Genomic DNA, 16881 nt, shown 5'->3' with positions numbered 1-16881 from the left:
AATATTTATCTTCTAATTCTATTTAATAGGAAGCATTTCTGCTGAATTTGCAATAAACAAATTATCACCAAGAGAGGACATTGATAAAGGAAAATTATACCATCTAGTGATATTGGAAAGAAATGAAAGGCATGGCGTCAAGGATTTTGACCTCAAGGAAGTCTTGGAAAATATGCATGAGCATGAGAATGAGTGGGGATATGATGAGAGAAATTACAAAAGAGTGCCTTTGACTTATAAAAAAAATCTCACTCATAGAATAGATCAACAACATAATATATCCTCAATTAATTTTCCTCAAAAGCAGCATGTTTCAGTAAGAAATAATACATACGAATATTTCATACATGACAAGCCATTTATAGGGAATTTGTTAAAACTGAAAAATAACATGAGCGATGCTGGAAACAAGTATATAAGGTGTTTGGAAAATAGACCTGGATTAAGTTTGCAGGCCCACCTTGCTGAACTGCAGAGATTTCAAACTGAGGAGAAAGTTTATGAATGCAGTCAAGTTGGGAAGTCTATTAACAATGGTTCCTCAGTTTCACCACTTCAAATAATTCCTTCTAGTGTTAAAAACATTTGTAATAAATATAGGAAGGTTTTTAAATATCCTTCGTTACCTGCACAATATGGGAAAACACACACTAGGAAAAAGTCTTACAAATGTAATGAGTGTGGGAAGGCTTTTAGCAAAAGCTCAAACCTCACGAATCATGAGAGAATTCATTCTGGACAGAGACCTTACAAATGTAATGAGTGTGGCAAAGCTTTCAATCAGTGCTCGAACCTTACTAGACATCGGAGAGTGCATACAGGAGAGAAACCATGTAAATGTGATGTAGGCAGCAAGGCCTCTAGTCAAAATTCAAACCTTGGAAGTCATCAGAGAATGGTTACTGGAGAGAAACCTTACAAATGTAATATATGTGGCAAGGTCTGTAGTCAAAAGTCAAACCTTGCAAGTCATCAGAGAATTCATACTGGAGAGAAACCTTACAAGTGTAATGAATGCAGCAAAGCCTTTGCTGAGCGTTCAAGCCTTACTCAGCATAAGAGAATCCACACTGGAGAGAAACCTTACAAATGTAATGAGTGTGGCAAAGCCTTTGCTGAGCGTTCAAATCTTAGTCAACATCAGAAAATCCATACTGGAGAAAAACCTTACAAATGTCATGAGTGTGGCAAAGCTTTTACCCAATTTGCAAGCCTTACTAAGCATCAGAAAATCCATACTGGAGAGAAACCACACAAATGTAATGTGTGTGGCAAGGCTTTCATTCAAAGTTCAAGCCTTATGGAACATCAGAGAATTCATACAGGAGAAAAACCTTATAAATGTAATAAATGTGATAAGGCTTTTATGCAACATTCACACCTTTGGGGTCATGAGAGAACTCATACTGGAGAGAAACCTTACAAATGCAATGAGTGCGGCAAAGCCTTTATGGAGCGTTCACATCTCAATCGACATCAGAAAATACATACTGGAGAGAAACCTTACAAATGTAATGAGTGTGGCAGAGCTTTTACCCAATTTGCAAACCTAACTAGGCATCAGAAAATACATACTGAAAAGAAACATTATAAACCTAATATATGTGGCACTGCTTTTATTCAGAGGTCAAGCTTTGGGGATCATCAGAGAATTCATAGCAGAAGGAAACCTTACAAATATAATGATTAAGACAAAACTTATGTACGTGTTCAAGCTTTATTCAGCATCAGAGACTCCATCCTGGAGAGAAACCATATAAAAGTAATGGATGTGAGAAAGCCAGTAACCAGGGCTCACACCTCACTTGATATCAGAATACGCATCTTTGAGAGAAACCACACAAATGTAACATGGTAAGGTGTACCCAAAGTTTAAGCCTTGTGGAACAGAATTCTTACTAGAGAGAAACCTTATAAATGTAATGAGTGTGACCAGCTTTATAAAAAATGTACAACTTTGTGGTCATGAAAGAATTCATATAAGATGAAAACCATACAAAGCTATCAAGGTCTGTAAACAATGACCTCATGATACACCTAAGAATTCAGGCAGAAATATTCAGACAGAATTAGTACCCATGTAAGGAAAGTGATGAATTGTTTCACCAATTCTCTCAATGAACTGTACATAAGAAAATTCATAGTAGAGGCAACTAAGTCTATTGTTTTCGAAGATTAACCAACCTCAGATGTTAAATTCCACAGACAATTAAAAGTGAAATTGTTTAAAACTCGTGAGATGATGTGTGTCCATGTAGTAAGGACATCTGTGGAAGGGTCTAATTACCCTCAGTTTATAAAATGATTTCATTCAGTTCTTTGAGGTTTCTGGAAAAGGCTACATTTATTGATGGCTTACCACCTGAAGTTTGAAACCTGTTTTGTTATACTTTCATACATGCTTTTCATTTCTCACCATTATGGTCTCAGGGAAGGGATCCGTAAGATGAAAGGAGCTCCTTCATTAGATGGCGTTTATTCATACCCATGGAACCTGGAAAAACTAGGACAGTAATTTTAAGATACAATCTAGTATAAATTTGAGAACACGGGAAGTGGCAGGGAATAGATGTAAAAGTATTATCTAAATTATTATGCTTTCTTAGGTCATTGGCCCTTCTCTAGATTTGTTTGTATGACTCTGGACCTCTGTTGACAGTTATAGGAGAGGATTGCCGTACTGGTGATCATGAAACCGAGTAGGCCAGGATATTGAGAGAAGGACATTTTCACTGAGTAGAATGATGGGGTGGCGTATGTGGTACAAAAATGGAGGAGGAACCATGGTCTCTCTTTTGAAAAGTAATACCTGGTGCGTATCACAGATTAATGAAAATTAGTCTTATTTTTGGAAACTGAAGAGACATAGAGGACAGTTTAATCAAAAGAACCAGAGTACAAGATGCTTGTGTAAGATTCATATTTGGCCACTGAAATTGTATTTTGATACTCTTTTATTTAGAATGTATCATACTTCTCATGTCCACGTAAGTAAAATAAAATGTTTTTTGTAACTGTGAATGGATCATGTGCCTTCTATTCATCCAAACACATCCTGCCTCATTGGGGTGCTTCATTAGCTCTCTAGGCTGAATGGCGTAAATATTTTCTTCCCACGTTAGATTCAAAGAACTTACAATTTTGGAAATACATATTCATAATTTGCATTTTATTGGCTGAGAAATTAGGAGACACATGGCTTTGTATGCGAAGCTATTAGTAGAGTGAAGAAAGTCATTATGTTGGAGTGATCTCCACCACATATAAAAAGCAAAATGTAGAATATTCTGTATAGCAGGTATTTGTTGTAAAAATAAACCTCAAAATCATACCAAAGGTAACTTACTGAAGAATAGAGAGTGTTTGAGAATGCAGATTGGAATTGGGGATACTCATAGTATATGTGTTTAATATAGTTTTAACTTTTAAGACAAAAAATCTTATGTGTGTAAAATAACAGTAAAAAAATTAAAAATTATAATGTAACAAAGAATTCCTGTCTTTAGGAACAGACAAATTTAAAATATGCATTTTAAATTTTCACCCTCAATTGAATGTATTCTGTGTTTCCAAGGAGATAGTATTGAAGTATCTGCTGGTTCATGGGAAATATTTAATGTAGGTTCCCCAGTTATGAACACCCTTGAGTTATGATATAACAGCCAAATTACTATTAAGTTATAGTCTAATATTAAAGTAGCTTTGGAGGTGGTGTTAGATTATTCCCAAGTTCAAGCCTTTTTTTAGCTCTAACTTTAAGGTGGGATGGCATGAATGAATATCTCTAAATGGATTCTTTAATTTTCCTAACCTGACACTAGAATCAGAATATCCATAATAAAAGTTAGAAAATTATTTTAGTTTGTGTAGATTCCGATAGATACATCTCAAAGGAAATAAATCTGTAAGTTAGAAAACACTAAGGACTCAATTTTTGCATCTCATTTGGAACACTAAGGAGACTGGCCACGGGTTACATGGAATATTATACTCTCAGGATAAAGAACAAAGTCAGACGATAAAATCTGTCTCTTCCCACAGTTATCCTTGACTACCTTGTCATTTAATATCTTTAATAAGGGGTATTTTAATTTTGTAGCTAAATATTTTCTCCAACATCTTTTTCCTTTACTTTTCTCTGTTCTTGAGGTGTGAATATAAAATTTGAAAATTCCCATTGCTTATTAAGATTGTGGTGGCCATGTAAGAGAACTAGCTAATAATATTTGGAAAAGATTCTTGGGATTATCATTTCCTTGTAAACAAGACAAAACCTAATAATGAGAAGGGTTTTGCCCGTCACCCTTCACCCTTCTTTTTCATACAGCAGCCACATCTTACTTTAAGGAGACTGAGGGCTGAGTGCTCGTGAAGGTGGAGCAGGCAGAGAGGACTGTCCAGAGGACCCATCACGTTCACACTGCAACCTCTGGACTTCCTGTATGTGAAAATGATAAGCCCCCTACTTGTCTCAGTCACAGTTTTCCAGGCAGTTCTGTCACTTTCAAATAAAAACTGTCCTACCTGAGAAATAAGATGATCATTTTGTGTTGGGAGTAGAATGGCGTATTTGAGAGGGAATCTTGAATTTAAAATTTTGTGGCTTAGAAAAACTTAATAACATCCCTTCATGTATGAGTCAGATGTTTTTAGCTCACGTTGCCTAACAATGTGTGAACAAAATATAGCATCAGAATTTATGACAGATGTTCAGAACACTATGTTGGAAACTTAAGGAAGGAAGGAATTTGGTGCCACAAATATAATTACATGCTTTCTTGACCATTTGACCTCCTAATCTATGAGCCTAAGCATTGCAGTAATTTTCTCCTTTTCACTGATGAAATGCATTTACTCATTCTGTCATTTACTTATTCTGTCATTGAGGAACTATTGTAATCACATGATGTAGCAGGAAACAAATTCAGCTTCCTACCTAAGTAGCTTATATTCTGTAAATGTAAGTAAACAATAATTAAAAATATAATGGTGTTAAGTACAACGAAGGTGTACATGTACAATGATAGAGGGATAGAGTGTCCTAATTTAATGTGTTCAGGGAATACCTATATGATGAGATTTTTGAGCAGAATCATTAATTAATTGAAAGAGTATATCATGCAAATACAAATGGGGAAGGGCAATTGGGCGGAGAAAATTGTCAAGGTGGGAACATATTTAAATGATTGAGGAATATCCACAGTTGATGTGTGGCTTGGTGTTAATTTAACAAAGCCCCAACGTTAACACTAGACAGTTCTATCGAATGTGTAAAGAAGAATTAACAGCAATTCTACACAATTTCTTTCAGAAAATAGAAGAGGAGGGAAGACTTCCCAACTCAATTTATGAGGCCCGTATTACCATGATACCAAAACTAGACAAAGGTATTGGGGGAAAAAAAGATAAGTACCAACTGAATTTCACATGAAGGTGCAAAAATTCTTAAAATATTAGCAATAGAAGTCATCAATACACGAAGAATTGCACACTGTGACTAAGTTGGGTGTATTTGAGGGATAGAAGGCTGGTTGTGCTATGTGGGGTGGCGCCTCACCATGGCTTAATGAGTAGTGCCATGTCCACGCCCAGAATCCGAACCGGTGAAACCCTCGGCCGCCAAAGTGGAGTGTGTAAACTTAACCACTCGGCCACGGGGCCGGCCCCTCAAGATTTCTAATATAATAGCAATGAAGACTGTGTGGTATTGGTGGAGTGACAGACACATAGATCAATGGGACAGAATAGAGAAACCAGAAATAGCCCCACACCAGTACTTCCAACTGATTTTTGACTAAGGTACCAAGGCTATTCAATGAAGGAAGGATTTTCAAAAGCTGGTGCTGAACCAATGGAGTAGCCATAGTGGGGAAAAAAGGAATAAAACAATCTGCCCCTGAACTTCATACCTGTACAAATATTACCTCAAAAAGTATCATAGCTTTAAACGTATAACTAAGATATTTAGGAAAAAAATGTAGAATAAAATCTTCAGGATCTAGGGCTTGGTGAAGAATTCTTAGACATGGCACCAGAAGCATGACCCATAGAAAAAAATTGATAAAGTGGACTTCAACAAAATTAAAAACTTTAGTGTGTGAAAAACCACATTAAGAGGATGAAAAGAGAAGCTACAGAATAGTAGACAATATTTGCATACCATATATCTGCCAAGGGACTGATGTGTAGAGTGTATTACGAATTCTACAACCATGACAGTAGAAAAAAACAAGACTCGAATTAGAAAATGGGCAAAATCCATGAAGAGACTCTTCACTGAAGCAGATACACAGACAGAAAATAGGCAAAAGAAGCTATTTTCGACACCACTATCCATCAAGTGTCAGACACCAGCATTTTCTGCTTTCTCCGTGTGAACCCTGTCTGTCTTCAGGGGTCATAGAAAAAGAAGGGTCTCTAGTGAACATTTCAAAATGTCTCTTTGGTGATGTTCATTAGGCACTTGTAATTGTTTGTGGGAACTGGCAGTAGGAACAAAGATTTCAGAAGTATTCTCAGCTTACCGAGTGTGCACTGCCATTATCACTACAGTTGAATGGATCATTGCAGTTCTGTGAGAAGATGTGTCAGAATCACAAACATCACAGAGACTGGCTTTCTCCCTCCCCACCACGCACACACTGGTACATTACTCTAAGCCCACAGTCCTGGCAGCAGGAAGGCACCACATGAGTATTTTCCTATCAGTCTGAGAGGCAGAGTGTATAAGGGAAAGAGGTGTACGAGGAGTTGGGGTAAGTGCTCACGTCTCAAAAAAGGATTCCTCTGGGATAGAAACTAATCCGATGGCAAAGACACAGAGGTGGGAGGAATAATTCCTGAGAAATGAAATGACTTTGTGGAGATCAACCAGAGGTCCTAAACCCCACACTCATCCCTGAATGCTGCTAATGTAATTTGATGTAATCCTCTCTGTTGGTGGTTGATGTGTTCTCTCTGTAGCATTTAATCCAGTATTCAATATCTCTATGGTTTTAACTGATTTGCCTGACGTAAAAGAGCCTGTGACGCTATTTTCAGGGTGGGTAGAGTAGTTGCTGTAAAAATTCCATGCATATAATGATTTTTAAAAATGGAACTCCAATACAATAGTTTAATCACGTAGAGAAACTATGTCTTAGTGAAAATGGGTAGAATATGTGTCTTTTCTCTAATGCTGCACATATGATGTGCTTAATGGGGACAGTAATTGTATCTAGAAAGGAAACACTGATGGTCTGTTGACTATGATAAGAATAATTTCCCTCTTGAATTTAAAGGAGGAGCTTTTCAGAAGTTAGTGTCATCAAATGTGGGTTTCATACCAAGGCGCGGGTAGGGGAAGACTGGTACTACAGCAATTTCTACCTTTCAAATATATCATAGGATATTTTTCTTTTTTGGTTGAAAATATTTTTGGGGGGCTGATAAAAATGTTCTAAAACTAAATTGTGGGGATTATTTCCCAACGTGGTAAATGTACTAAGAATCCTTGAATTCTGTATTTAAAATGAAACAATTTTATGGTATGTAAATTATATCTCAATAAACTTGTTTATTTTTAAAATTCAATGTCACCTCTAGACATGCTACAAACCTTCATTTCAATTTATTTAATGTACATATTTCCATAGCTTTTAGATCAATTTTACATGTCTTTTGAGTCTATTTCAAAAATTATTACATTGTTTCTATAGTTTGTTAGTAGCCTTTCATTAATAAACACATAACTATATGACCTATAATTAATAATTTAGTCTTTACCCTAAAATGTTTTATCTCTTACTCATGTTATGGTTGTATACCTCAGCTAGCCACAATATTGTGCAATTATTTCAGTAGTTGGTATCATTTTACTCTTGTTCCTGCCTAAAGAGAAACGTGTCTTCAGTACCCATCATAATAGTGAACCATTCTTGCTTCAATGACTCCAACTTCATCTCTCATAATCTCTCATGTAGGATGGCATGGTAATCAATGTATTTACATCTTATTTAAATACTCATTCATTGGTAATATTGGCCTATGAAATAAAAGCATAGACATAATAGAAAGTTACCATAACCACAATTATATATGAAGACACCCATTTAAAAGTGACAAAAGATACTCATAAAATTAAGTACGGATGTTGAGTAGTTGAAGGAAAGATATATTTTGCCTTGTTAGTGTAGCACCATGGTTAAGAAACTTGTCTTTGCAGCAAACATGGATTCAAATCCTGATTCAGCCACTTGCTGGGATGTGATTGAATGCGTCTTTAAACCTGTCTTTGTCCTAAGTCCTTTCATCTGTGAAATGAGAATATCATCAGTACTTCAACTCTCATTGAAGATTCAATCAGTTATGATATGTAAAGCACTAATAACAGTGACTCTTACTCTAGTCTGATATAAAAAATAATGTATATCAAAATTAAGATTCCTTATTAAAGGAAAATATATTTATCATTTGGGGATGGGAACAAATTGTAAGTGGAGGATATTGGGTGTCAGTTCCCATGGCAAAAGTAACACAAACCTCATTTTCCCTGTAAGAGCCTCTGGCTCTGAATATGAACACCAGTCACTGGGAAATGGCAGAATGGCCTCCAGGCATTTGGCAATGGAGATTGTCTCCTTGTCATAAACTATAATTAGAATCTTGGGGACTTCCTGTCTTATTCATCATTATATTTTCATTTACTTCACTGCGTATTCGTCAACCTCCACACACTTGATTTTCAAGCACCTGACCGTAGCCGACTCCCACATTAAGAGACTTCATGTTGTATGTCAATTATATCTCAATAAAACTGGGGAAAAAATCAGACAAAATTACCCAGAACTTAAACAGGAAAATGATTTAAAAGAATGGATTTCAGTTCACTGCCTTGTGTCAGTTCTTTCATTGAACTAAAGACTTCAAGGAACTCTCTTTCTTCATATTTATAGAGCAGTTACTTTGTACTTGTCGTTACCTTATGTGGACTTTCACGTCACAAAAATCTCAAAACAACACGTTGACTTATGTATCCCTTGGTGTAAAACAGGGAAAAAATGTAAATTAAACATATAAGCTAGGTCAGAATACGTGAAAGGAAAATTTTTTAAATGATATTAAAAAGCAAAAATTTTACTAGAGTTGAATATTATAATAATATAGTAATATGATATTTAGATCAAAAAGAGAAATTCCTGCTTATAAGAACTTGAACAACATCATAGACTGATTGACCTAATGGACATATATAGAACACTTCACTCAACAACAGCAGAAAACACATTTCTCAAGCACACATGGAACATTCTCGATGATACACCACGTTAAGTCAAGGAACAAATCTTAATTTAAGAAGTTTAAAATCATAGAAATATCTTCTCTAACCACAGTGAAATAAAACTAGAAATAGCTGACAGAAAACAGAAAAATTGACAAAATAGGAAATTAAACCACTTATTCTTTTTTTTTCTTTTTTTAAGATTGGCACCCGAGCTAATAACTGTTGCCAATCTTCTTCTTCTTCTTTTTTTTTCCCCCTGGTTTTTCTCCCCAAATCCCCCCAATACATAGTTGCATATTTTTTAGTTGTGGGTCCTTCTAGTTGTGGCCCACTTATTCTTAAACAACCAATGCATCAAAGAAGAAATCACAAAGGAATTTTTAAAATATCTGGGTGAAAGTGAAAATACAACATACCAAACCTTATGGGATGCAGTGAGAGCTGAACTACACTAAAAGGAAGGAAGTCTACAGTGGTAAATGCTTACATTAAAAAAGAGGAACGATCTCAAGTCAAATATATTTTACACCTCAAGGAAGCAGAATAAAAAAAACAAACTGAACCCAAATTTAGCAGAAGAAAAGAAGTACACAGAAAAAATTAAAGCAGAGTTAAATAAAACAGAGAATAGAAAAATATAAAAATTACCAAACCAAGACTTAATTTTTGAACAGATTAACAAATTGACAAACCCTTGGGTAGACAAAGAAAAAGAGACAAGATTCAAATAACATCAGACATGAGAAAGGGGACATTGCAGCTCATGTCACAGTAATTCTTTAAAAGGATTATAAAAGAGTACTATGAACAATTATATGCCAACAAATTATATAACGTAGAAGATATGGGTAACTTCCTAGACACATATAACCTACTAAAACCTAATCAAGAAGAAATAAAAATGTGAACAGAATTGGGGCTGGCCCCGTGGCCGAGTGGTTAAGTTTGCGCTTTCCGCTGCAGGCGGCCCAGTGTTTCGTCAGTTCGGATCCTGGGCGCGGACATGGCACTGCTCATCAGACCACGCTGAGGCAGCGTCCCACATGCCACAACTAGAAGAACCCACAGCGAAGAATACACAACTATGTACCGGGGGGGCTTTGGGGAGAAAAAGGAAAAAATAAAATCTTAAAAAAAAAATGTGAACAGAATTATAACGAGAGATTCAAGCAGTAATCAAAAATCTCCAACAAAGAAAAACTCAAGACCAGATAGCCTCACTGCCAATTTCCTCTAAACATTTCCAGAAGAATTAACACTAATTCTGCTAAAATCTTCCAAAGAGTGGGAGAGGGAACTCTTGCAAACTCATTCTATGGAACCTGCATAATTCTGATATAAGACCCAGAGAAAGAAACAAGAAGAAAAGCAAACTACCAACGAATATCCCTAATCAATATTGATGCAAAAACCCTTAACAAAATACTGGCAAACCCAATTCAACAGCACATTGAAATAATTACATTTCATGACACACTAAAATTTATTCGTGTAAGGCAAGGATGATTCAACATACAAAAATCAATGTAATACACCACATTAACAGAATGAAGGAGAAACAAACCCGCATGATCATATCAACTAATGCAGAAAAAGCATTTGACAAAATTCAACAACATTTCAAAATACAAATGCTCAGAAAAGTAGGAAGAGTAAACTACCTCAACATAATAAAAGCCATATATGAAAAGCACAGTTAACATCATACAACGGTCAAAGACTGAAAGTTATTCCCCTAAGAAGAAAAGGAAGAATGCAAAGATGTACACTATCTGCAGTCCTATTCAACAAAGTACTGTAAGTCCTAGCCAGAGCAACTAGACAAGAAAAAGAAATAAAAGTCTTCCAAATTAGAAAAGAAAATTATTTTTTTGCAGATGACAATATCTTACATATAGGAAACCAAGAAGATTGCACACGAAAACTGTTATAACTAAAACACAATTTTAGAAAAGTTGCAGGATACAAAATTAGCACACAAAAATCAGTTGCATCTCTATAAACTAACAATGAACAGTCTGAAAAGGAAATTAAGAAAATAATCCTGTTTAATATAGCATTAAAAAGGATGAAATACTTAGGAAAAACCTTGGCAAAGGAGGTGAAAGACTTATGCACTGAAAACTACAAAACATTCCTAAAAGAAATCAAAGAAGATACAAATAAATACAAAGACATCCCAAATGCGTGAATTGGAAGACCTAATATTGTTAAAATGGCCATACTACCCAAAGTTTTCTACAGATTCAGTGGAATCCCTATCAAAATCCAAATGGCAATTTCTGCAGAAATAGAAAATAACATGCTAGAATTCATACGGAATCACAAGGGACCCGAAATAGCGAAAATACACGAGGAAAATGAAGTTAGTTGGAGGCCTCACTTTTTTAGATTTCAAAACATATCATGAAGCAAGAGTAATCAAGATGACGTGGTACTGGCCTAAACACAGATACATAAACCAATGGAACAGAATAGAATGCACAGAAATAAACCCTGGCATATATGCCAAATGGTATTTGACAAGAGTGATAAGACTACACAATGGGGAAAGGACAGTCTCTTCAACAAATGGTGCTGGGAAAACAGGATATCTACGCACAAAGGAAGGAACCTGCACCAAACGTAAAGGCTTCTGTGTCCAAGGGTACAATCAATAGAGTGAAAAGGCAAGCTCTGAGGAATGGATGTGATGAAAATTGAAAGAATCTCCAGCTGTCAGACATTTAGGTTAATTTTGCATTTTCAAATCAATGATGGAATAAAAGACCCTCTATCACTTACGTCTGTTTCGGAACTTTCCATTGTGTTTCCAATCATTAAGATTTTGAAGTCAGTGACTCATTCATTTAGCTTCATATGTCTTATAAAAGTCAGAATGATTTCCCTAACAGGTCACTTTTCCAGAATTTACCAGGTATTTGTGTACATTAATGTGACTTCCATGCACAGCTGCTTTTATCCTTGTCTACAGAGAGATGGCAGTGCATCCAGATGGGGCTCTGCTGTTTAATCTCACAGACACCATGTGGCTCACATTCCATCTCCAATCCACAGATGTGAAGCCCAGGACCCTGCCCAGTGGAGGCTCCTCACATTTCCATGTCACTGGGTCGTGGTGAGATGGAATGTAAGGGAGATGAGCGGGACTGAGGGAAGGCCCTGAGTGAGTATAAGAAAACAGGTGTCAGGGGGGATACCTCAGAGTCAGAGATTAGCAAGTTCAAAGAAGAGCACTCAGGAAGGAGAGACAGTACACCCAATTGAGAATATGACTTTACCTGAGAAAGAGCCATTCCTGACTCCTTTTCTTTCCTCTTCCTCCTCTTCGGGGCTTCTTCCTCAGGCAACATGAGTCTTTAGGAGTCTTGAAAGTTGAAAATATGCTGCCTAATGCTTAGAGTCAGCATACCTCCTTCCTGTGCCACAACCACACACACAGGAAAGGCCTCATCATGTGGAAAAAGGGTCCTCTGATGCCGACAGCCACAGGAGGGATTCAGGGGCAGTAAAATTCTAGAGACCAATAAGCAAGTTTTTCCATATTTTCTTCAGATCATGCTCCCCTCCTGGTGAAGCCCTCACATACACTGCAGCAGTAGGGATCGGGGCTGGACTGACCCTCCTCTTCAGGCCACAAACCTGGCCCTGATCAAACGCCATGCGGAGCAGAGCCCCCTCACCCTTAGCCCAGATCTCAGCCCTCAGGAAGGGAGGACTCAGAGCCTTGGTGCTCAATGCTGGATACAGGTTAGAACGACATGGGGCGCTTTAAATATTATTGAGGCCCGGCCACACTCCAACTATTTGCAGCATGACCTCTGGTCAGGGGACACAAAAGATGTATTTGCAAAATGCCTCAGCAATCTAATGTGAAGCCTGGGTTGAGCCCACTCAGAGGAGCAAGGCCAGCACACCTCCCCCTTTCTTTTTCTTTTCCAGCTTTATTGAGGTAAGTGACAAATGAAAATTGTGTGTATTTAAGATATACAACTGGATCATTTGAAATATGTACACACTCTGAAATAATTATGACGATCAAATTAATTAACACATTTGTCACTCACAATTACCATTTTTGGTGGCGTGTTGAGAACTGTGAGCCTTCCAGATGGACTCCATGTTCCCAACGTTGGGTAACAAGTGTACTGTGGGGTGTTCATCATTCATAGAGGAGCTGAGGAGGAGGCCACTGAGGTGAAGGCCACTGAACGGTGTTGTTTATGGAGGAGTGTTGTTCCTTTGAAATATCCAAGGTATAAAATTTACAGAATTTTATATAGGGAGATAAAATGGACAATCCCTCATTCATAGTAAAAAAAATCAGAAACTTCCTTTAATTATTGTTAGATAAAACACATGAAATTTATTAAAGTTTCAACAATTTGAAAAAATATAAGGAATGAGTTTGATATTGTAGACATATGTTTGACCTGTGTTATATATCACAACTTTTAGCACATATAGAACAATAAAAAAAATCAGACCAGAAAGAAAAATTTTAACACATATAAACCGTTCATAATAAGATGTATTATATTTGCTCCCATTAAATAATATTTGTAAAACTATACATTCAGTAGTATTAAAATATTAAATATTTTTTTAAAGCTGGTCAATATTTCTAATTATAACTTAGAATGTTTTAGACTAAAAGTCAGTGAAATGTTTCCTATCGATATTGTGCAATGCATTTAATTCAAGAGTAGTTGAGGGAAAGATTCTCATGCTAGAATCTGTATGGTTCAGATCCTGGGCACGGACATAGCACCACTCATTAAGCCATGCTGTGGCGGCATCCCACATAAAATAGAGGAAGATTGGCACAGATGTTAGCTCAGCGACCAAAATTAGGTGAGATTAGTACCCTGACTTTAGAAAATGGGCATGCAGAACAATTTAAACATATAATACCATCTGCAATTCCAGTGAAATTTCTTATGGGGTGAACTAAGGAGTCATTATTGTCCTGAACAGATCAAGGTTTCTGATGGCAAATCCAGTAATCAGAAAGGCTTCCCCCTTTTGTGAGGGTTTGGGAATATGGACAAGGGTACTGTCCTTTCATGGAAGGGAGGGAGGAAACAAAGTGAGAGATAGCAGTGAAAGAAAAGCACACAGGCCTGGGCCAGACACCTTGGGAACGCTGTCTGACTCAGAAGTCAGCTGCCTCTCTTCCTAGTCAATTTGATTCGGAGGTCCCCAGCGTTTGTATGGGACAAGATGTCAGGTGGAGCCTTCTTTACCTGTGAGATTTGTACCCAAGGCAGGAGTCCCTGAAGTTTCACTGCTATCTGGGTACTGAGACGGCCTAGTCTAGTCCCTTCCAAGGATATTTCAAGGGCAGTAAAAATGGAAAACAATAGTTTGGAATATCATAGCCATACATTTAAGAAAACTAGAATGTAGCATCCAGTCTAGCTTACAGGTATATAACAAAACATTAAAGATGATTAATAGGACTAGAATTTAATATTAACAAAGGTGAAAACATAATTTCTCTCTCCACAATTATCCCCATTTTTATTAAAGGTAATCATAGTAAAACTAATTTATTCCTATTAATCTTGGGCAGATTAGTTATAGAAATGCAGGAAAAATAAATATTGACCATATAAACTCCTTTTTAAGACTGCTTTGCTGAAACCTCATAAGCAAGATACTAGGCTGATTTTTCCAAGGAATTCTTTAAAGCTGTCAGGTCATTTCTGAGTCTCTGTACATCCTTCTTGAATGTGACATTCTAGTCAAAGCCTTGCTAATGTAGTCAGTTTCCAATTGTGTTTTCCTTTGAGGAGAGCAGAGCTTGACTGACGCAAATATATATATTGTCATGAAAAGAATAGTTAAGAGTTTTTGAATTCTGGAGGATCAGGCAGAGAGAAAAAGACAAATGTTTTAACCTTTGTTGCAAAGACACACTTTACAAAATTGCTGTAAGTTATAGATGGCTTAAAGGAGATGACAAAAGGGGTCCTTTACATCTGGAAAAGAAAACATCAAAGCAATCAGTCTTCCACTTGAGTTCCAGAAATTTCCACCCAGTTCAATGTTATGATATTAAAGTTATCAAAACCTGTATTCCAGTATAGCTGTCAAAATCTTTTTCATAAATCTTTTTGAAAGCGAAAAATATTTGTATAAGCATCAGAGTAGAAAAAGGACTGTTTGTAACTGACAAAAGACTTTTTAAAAAGGCGATGTGTAAATGTAATTGACTAGGAAATTTGGGTATTTTTGTGACGTACATTTTAGATAGTAACTAGAAGTACAGGTAATAACATTATATTAAGACATATTAGATGTTTAGGAACTTTATACCTTTCTAGAATACTTTTGAGTTACAATCTCCCATACAATCTAACCTAAAAAAGTTTATGATTGCTTATTCAGCCATGCTTTTCATGTAATTTAACGTACCAAATAAGCCAGATGAATGTAATCTCTCTTTTTGTAAGGAAAGGTGAAAAATTTTTCAAGCTCTCTCAGATGCCCTCTGGAAAATCCCAAAGTTACATCCAGCTTGAAGACTTCATTTAGAATTTGAATATTTTGAGAATCTTATCAAAAATATCAAAAGCTTTGGACCCTTGACCAAATAGGATCACAGATCATTATGAAATAATAGTTAAGTGTCTATGTGACCAAAGTAAAACTAAAAGATTTCAAAGGCAAGTGTAAAAAATTACATAGTTGTAAGGAAAATTTAAGTCCTTTAATACTAAGAAGACTCAGTTATCCTAAGTAAAGACCTGAGAGAAACAACAAAGGGAGTTATCTTGAGAAACACAAAAATCTGTTTCCTACATATATTACTTAAAGGTAAAGAAGATTTCACAATCTGTTACTAAAAGTAGACCAATAGCCCGATAATTCCTTGTCCTTTCAACAGAAAAAAAAGCCAGTTTTTCATTTTGCATCAGCTTACTTAGGTATTAAAACTCATTTTAATAAATTTATTTTAATCTTAGCCAGCTTGACCACGCATCAAAATTCCTTTCCCAAGGTTCTTCTCAACAAAGCTTCTACATTTTTTTTATTTCAATTTTGTCCAATGTTTTTCGCTCTCCCATTCTGAAATAACCAGCCTCTCTTTAGGACAAAATTACTTTCTTTTCCCTCAACAAAATGGATTTCCCATCTTTATAGCTTCTTTTATCAAAATATCCTACTTTCCTTGCACACAGAGGTGTTTTCCTGATTATTACATATATTGATTAGAATTCTTATCCCTTAGAATCCTTACTTCCTAGTGAAAACCTAAGAAATAAGCAATTGTGAATCATTTTAGCATTTTATGCCTTGGCAAAATTATAAATACCTTTTATAAATGTTTAGAAACATGTCTTTTTTCATAGTAAATTTAGGCCATAGTGTGACATAAAATGTTACTGTAGACTCAAATATATTTAGCTTCTCTGCAATAAGAAACCAAAAATAGATAAACCTAAGTTCAGTAATTAATGTTCACCTTATTTGGAAATGATTTAGATATTCAATGACTATCCATTATTTAGTTTAACTTAGTATAAACTTTGATCTTATTTGCACTTATTTAACTTACTTGCTTTTAACGATCACTTCGATTTCACATTAAATAGGCAACCATCCTCCTAAGT

At 36.0% G+C, this 16881-nt stretch overlaps 2 protein-coding genes across 5 annotated transcripts in view; both read left to right on the top strand.

Moving 5' to 3' along the window:
* Positions 1–3021, top strand: part of LOC103547930 (zinc finger protein 677-like) — a 46421-nt gene extending 43400 nt beyond the window's left edge. For 3 of the 4 annotated variants that reach the window (XM_070558377.1, XM_070558376.1, XM_070558375.1), the window contains one exon: positions 30–3021. In XM_070558377.1, the coding sequence (XP_070414478.1) occupies positions 30–1690 (1661 nt within the window). In that variant the 3' untranslated portion in view covers positions 1691–3021. The remainder of the gene's footprint in view (positions 1–29) is intronic. The other variant, XM_070558378.1, reaches the window with a different exon arrangement.
* Positions 1–16881, top strand: part of LOC103547862 (zinc finger protein 677-like) — a 49267-nt gene that overhangs the window by 9538 nt on the left and 22848 nt on the right. The gene's annotated exons all lie outside the window — the stretch shown is intronic.

The sequence above is a fragment of the Equus przewalskii genome, chromosome 9 (genome assembly GCF_037783145.1).
Source record: "Equus przewalskii isolate Varuska chromosome 9, EquPr2, whole genome shotgun sequence".
Taxonomy (NCBI): Eukaryota; Metazoa; Chordata; class Mammalia; order Perissodactyla; family Equidae; genus Equus; species Equus przewalskii.
This window is presented reverse-complemented; position numbering and strand designations above follow the sequence as displayed.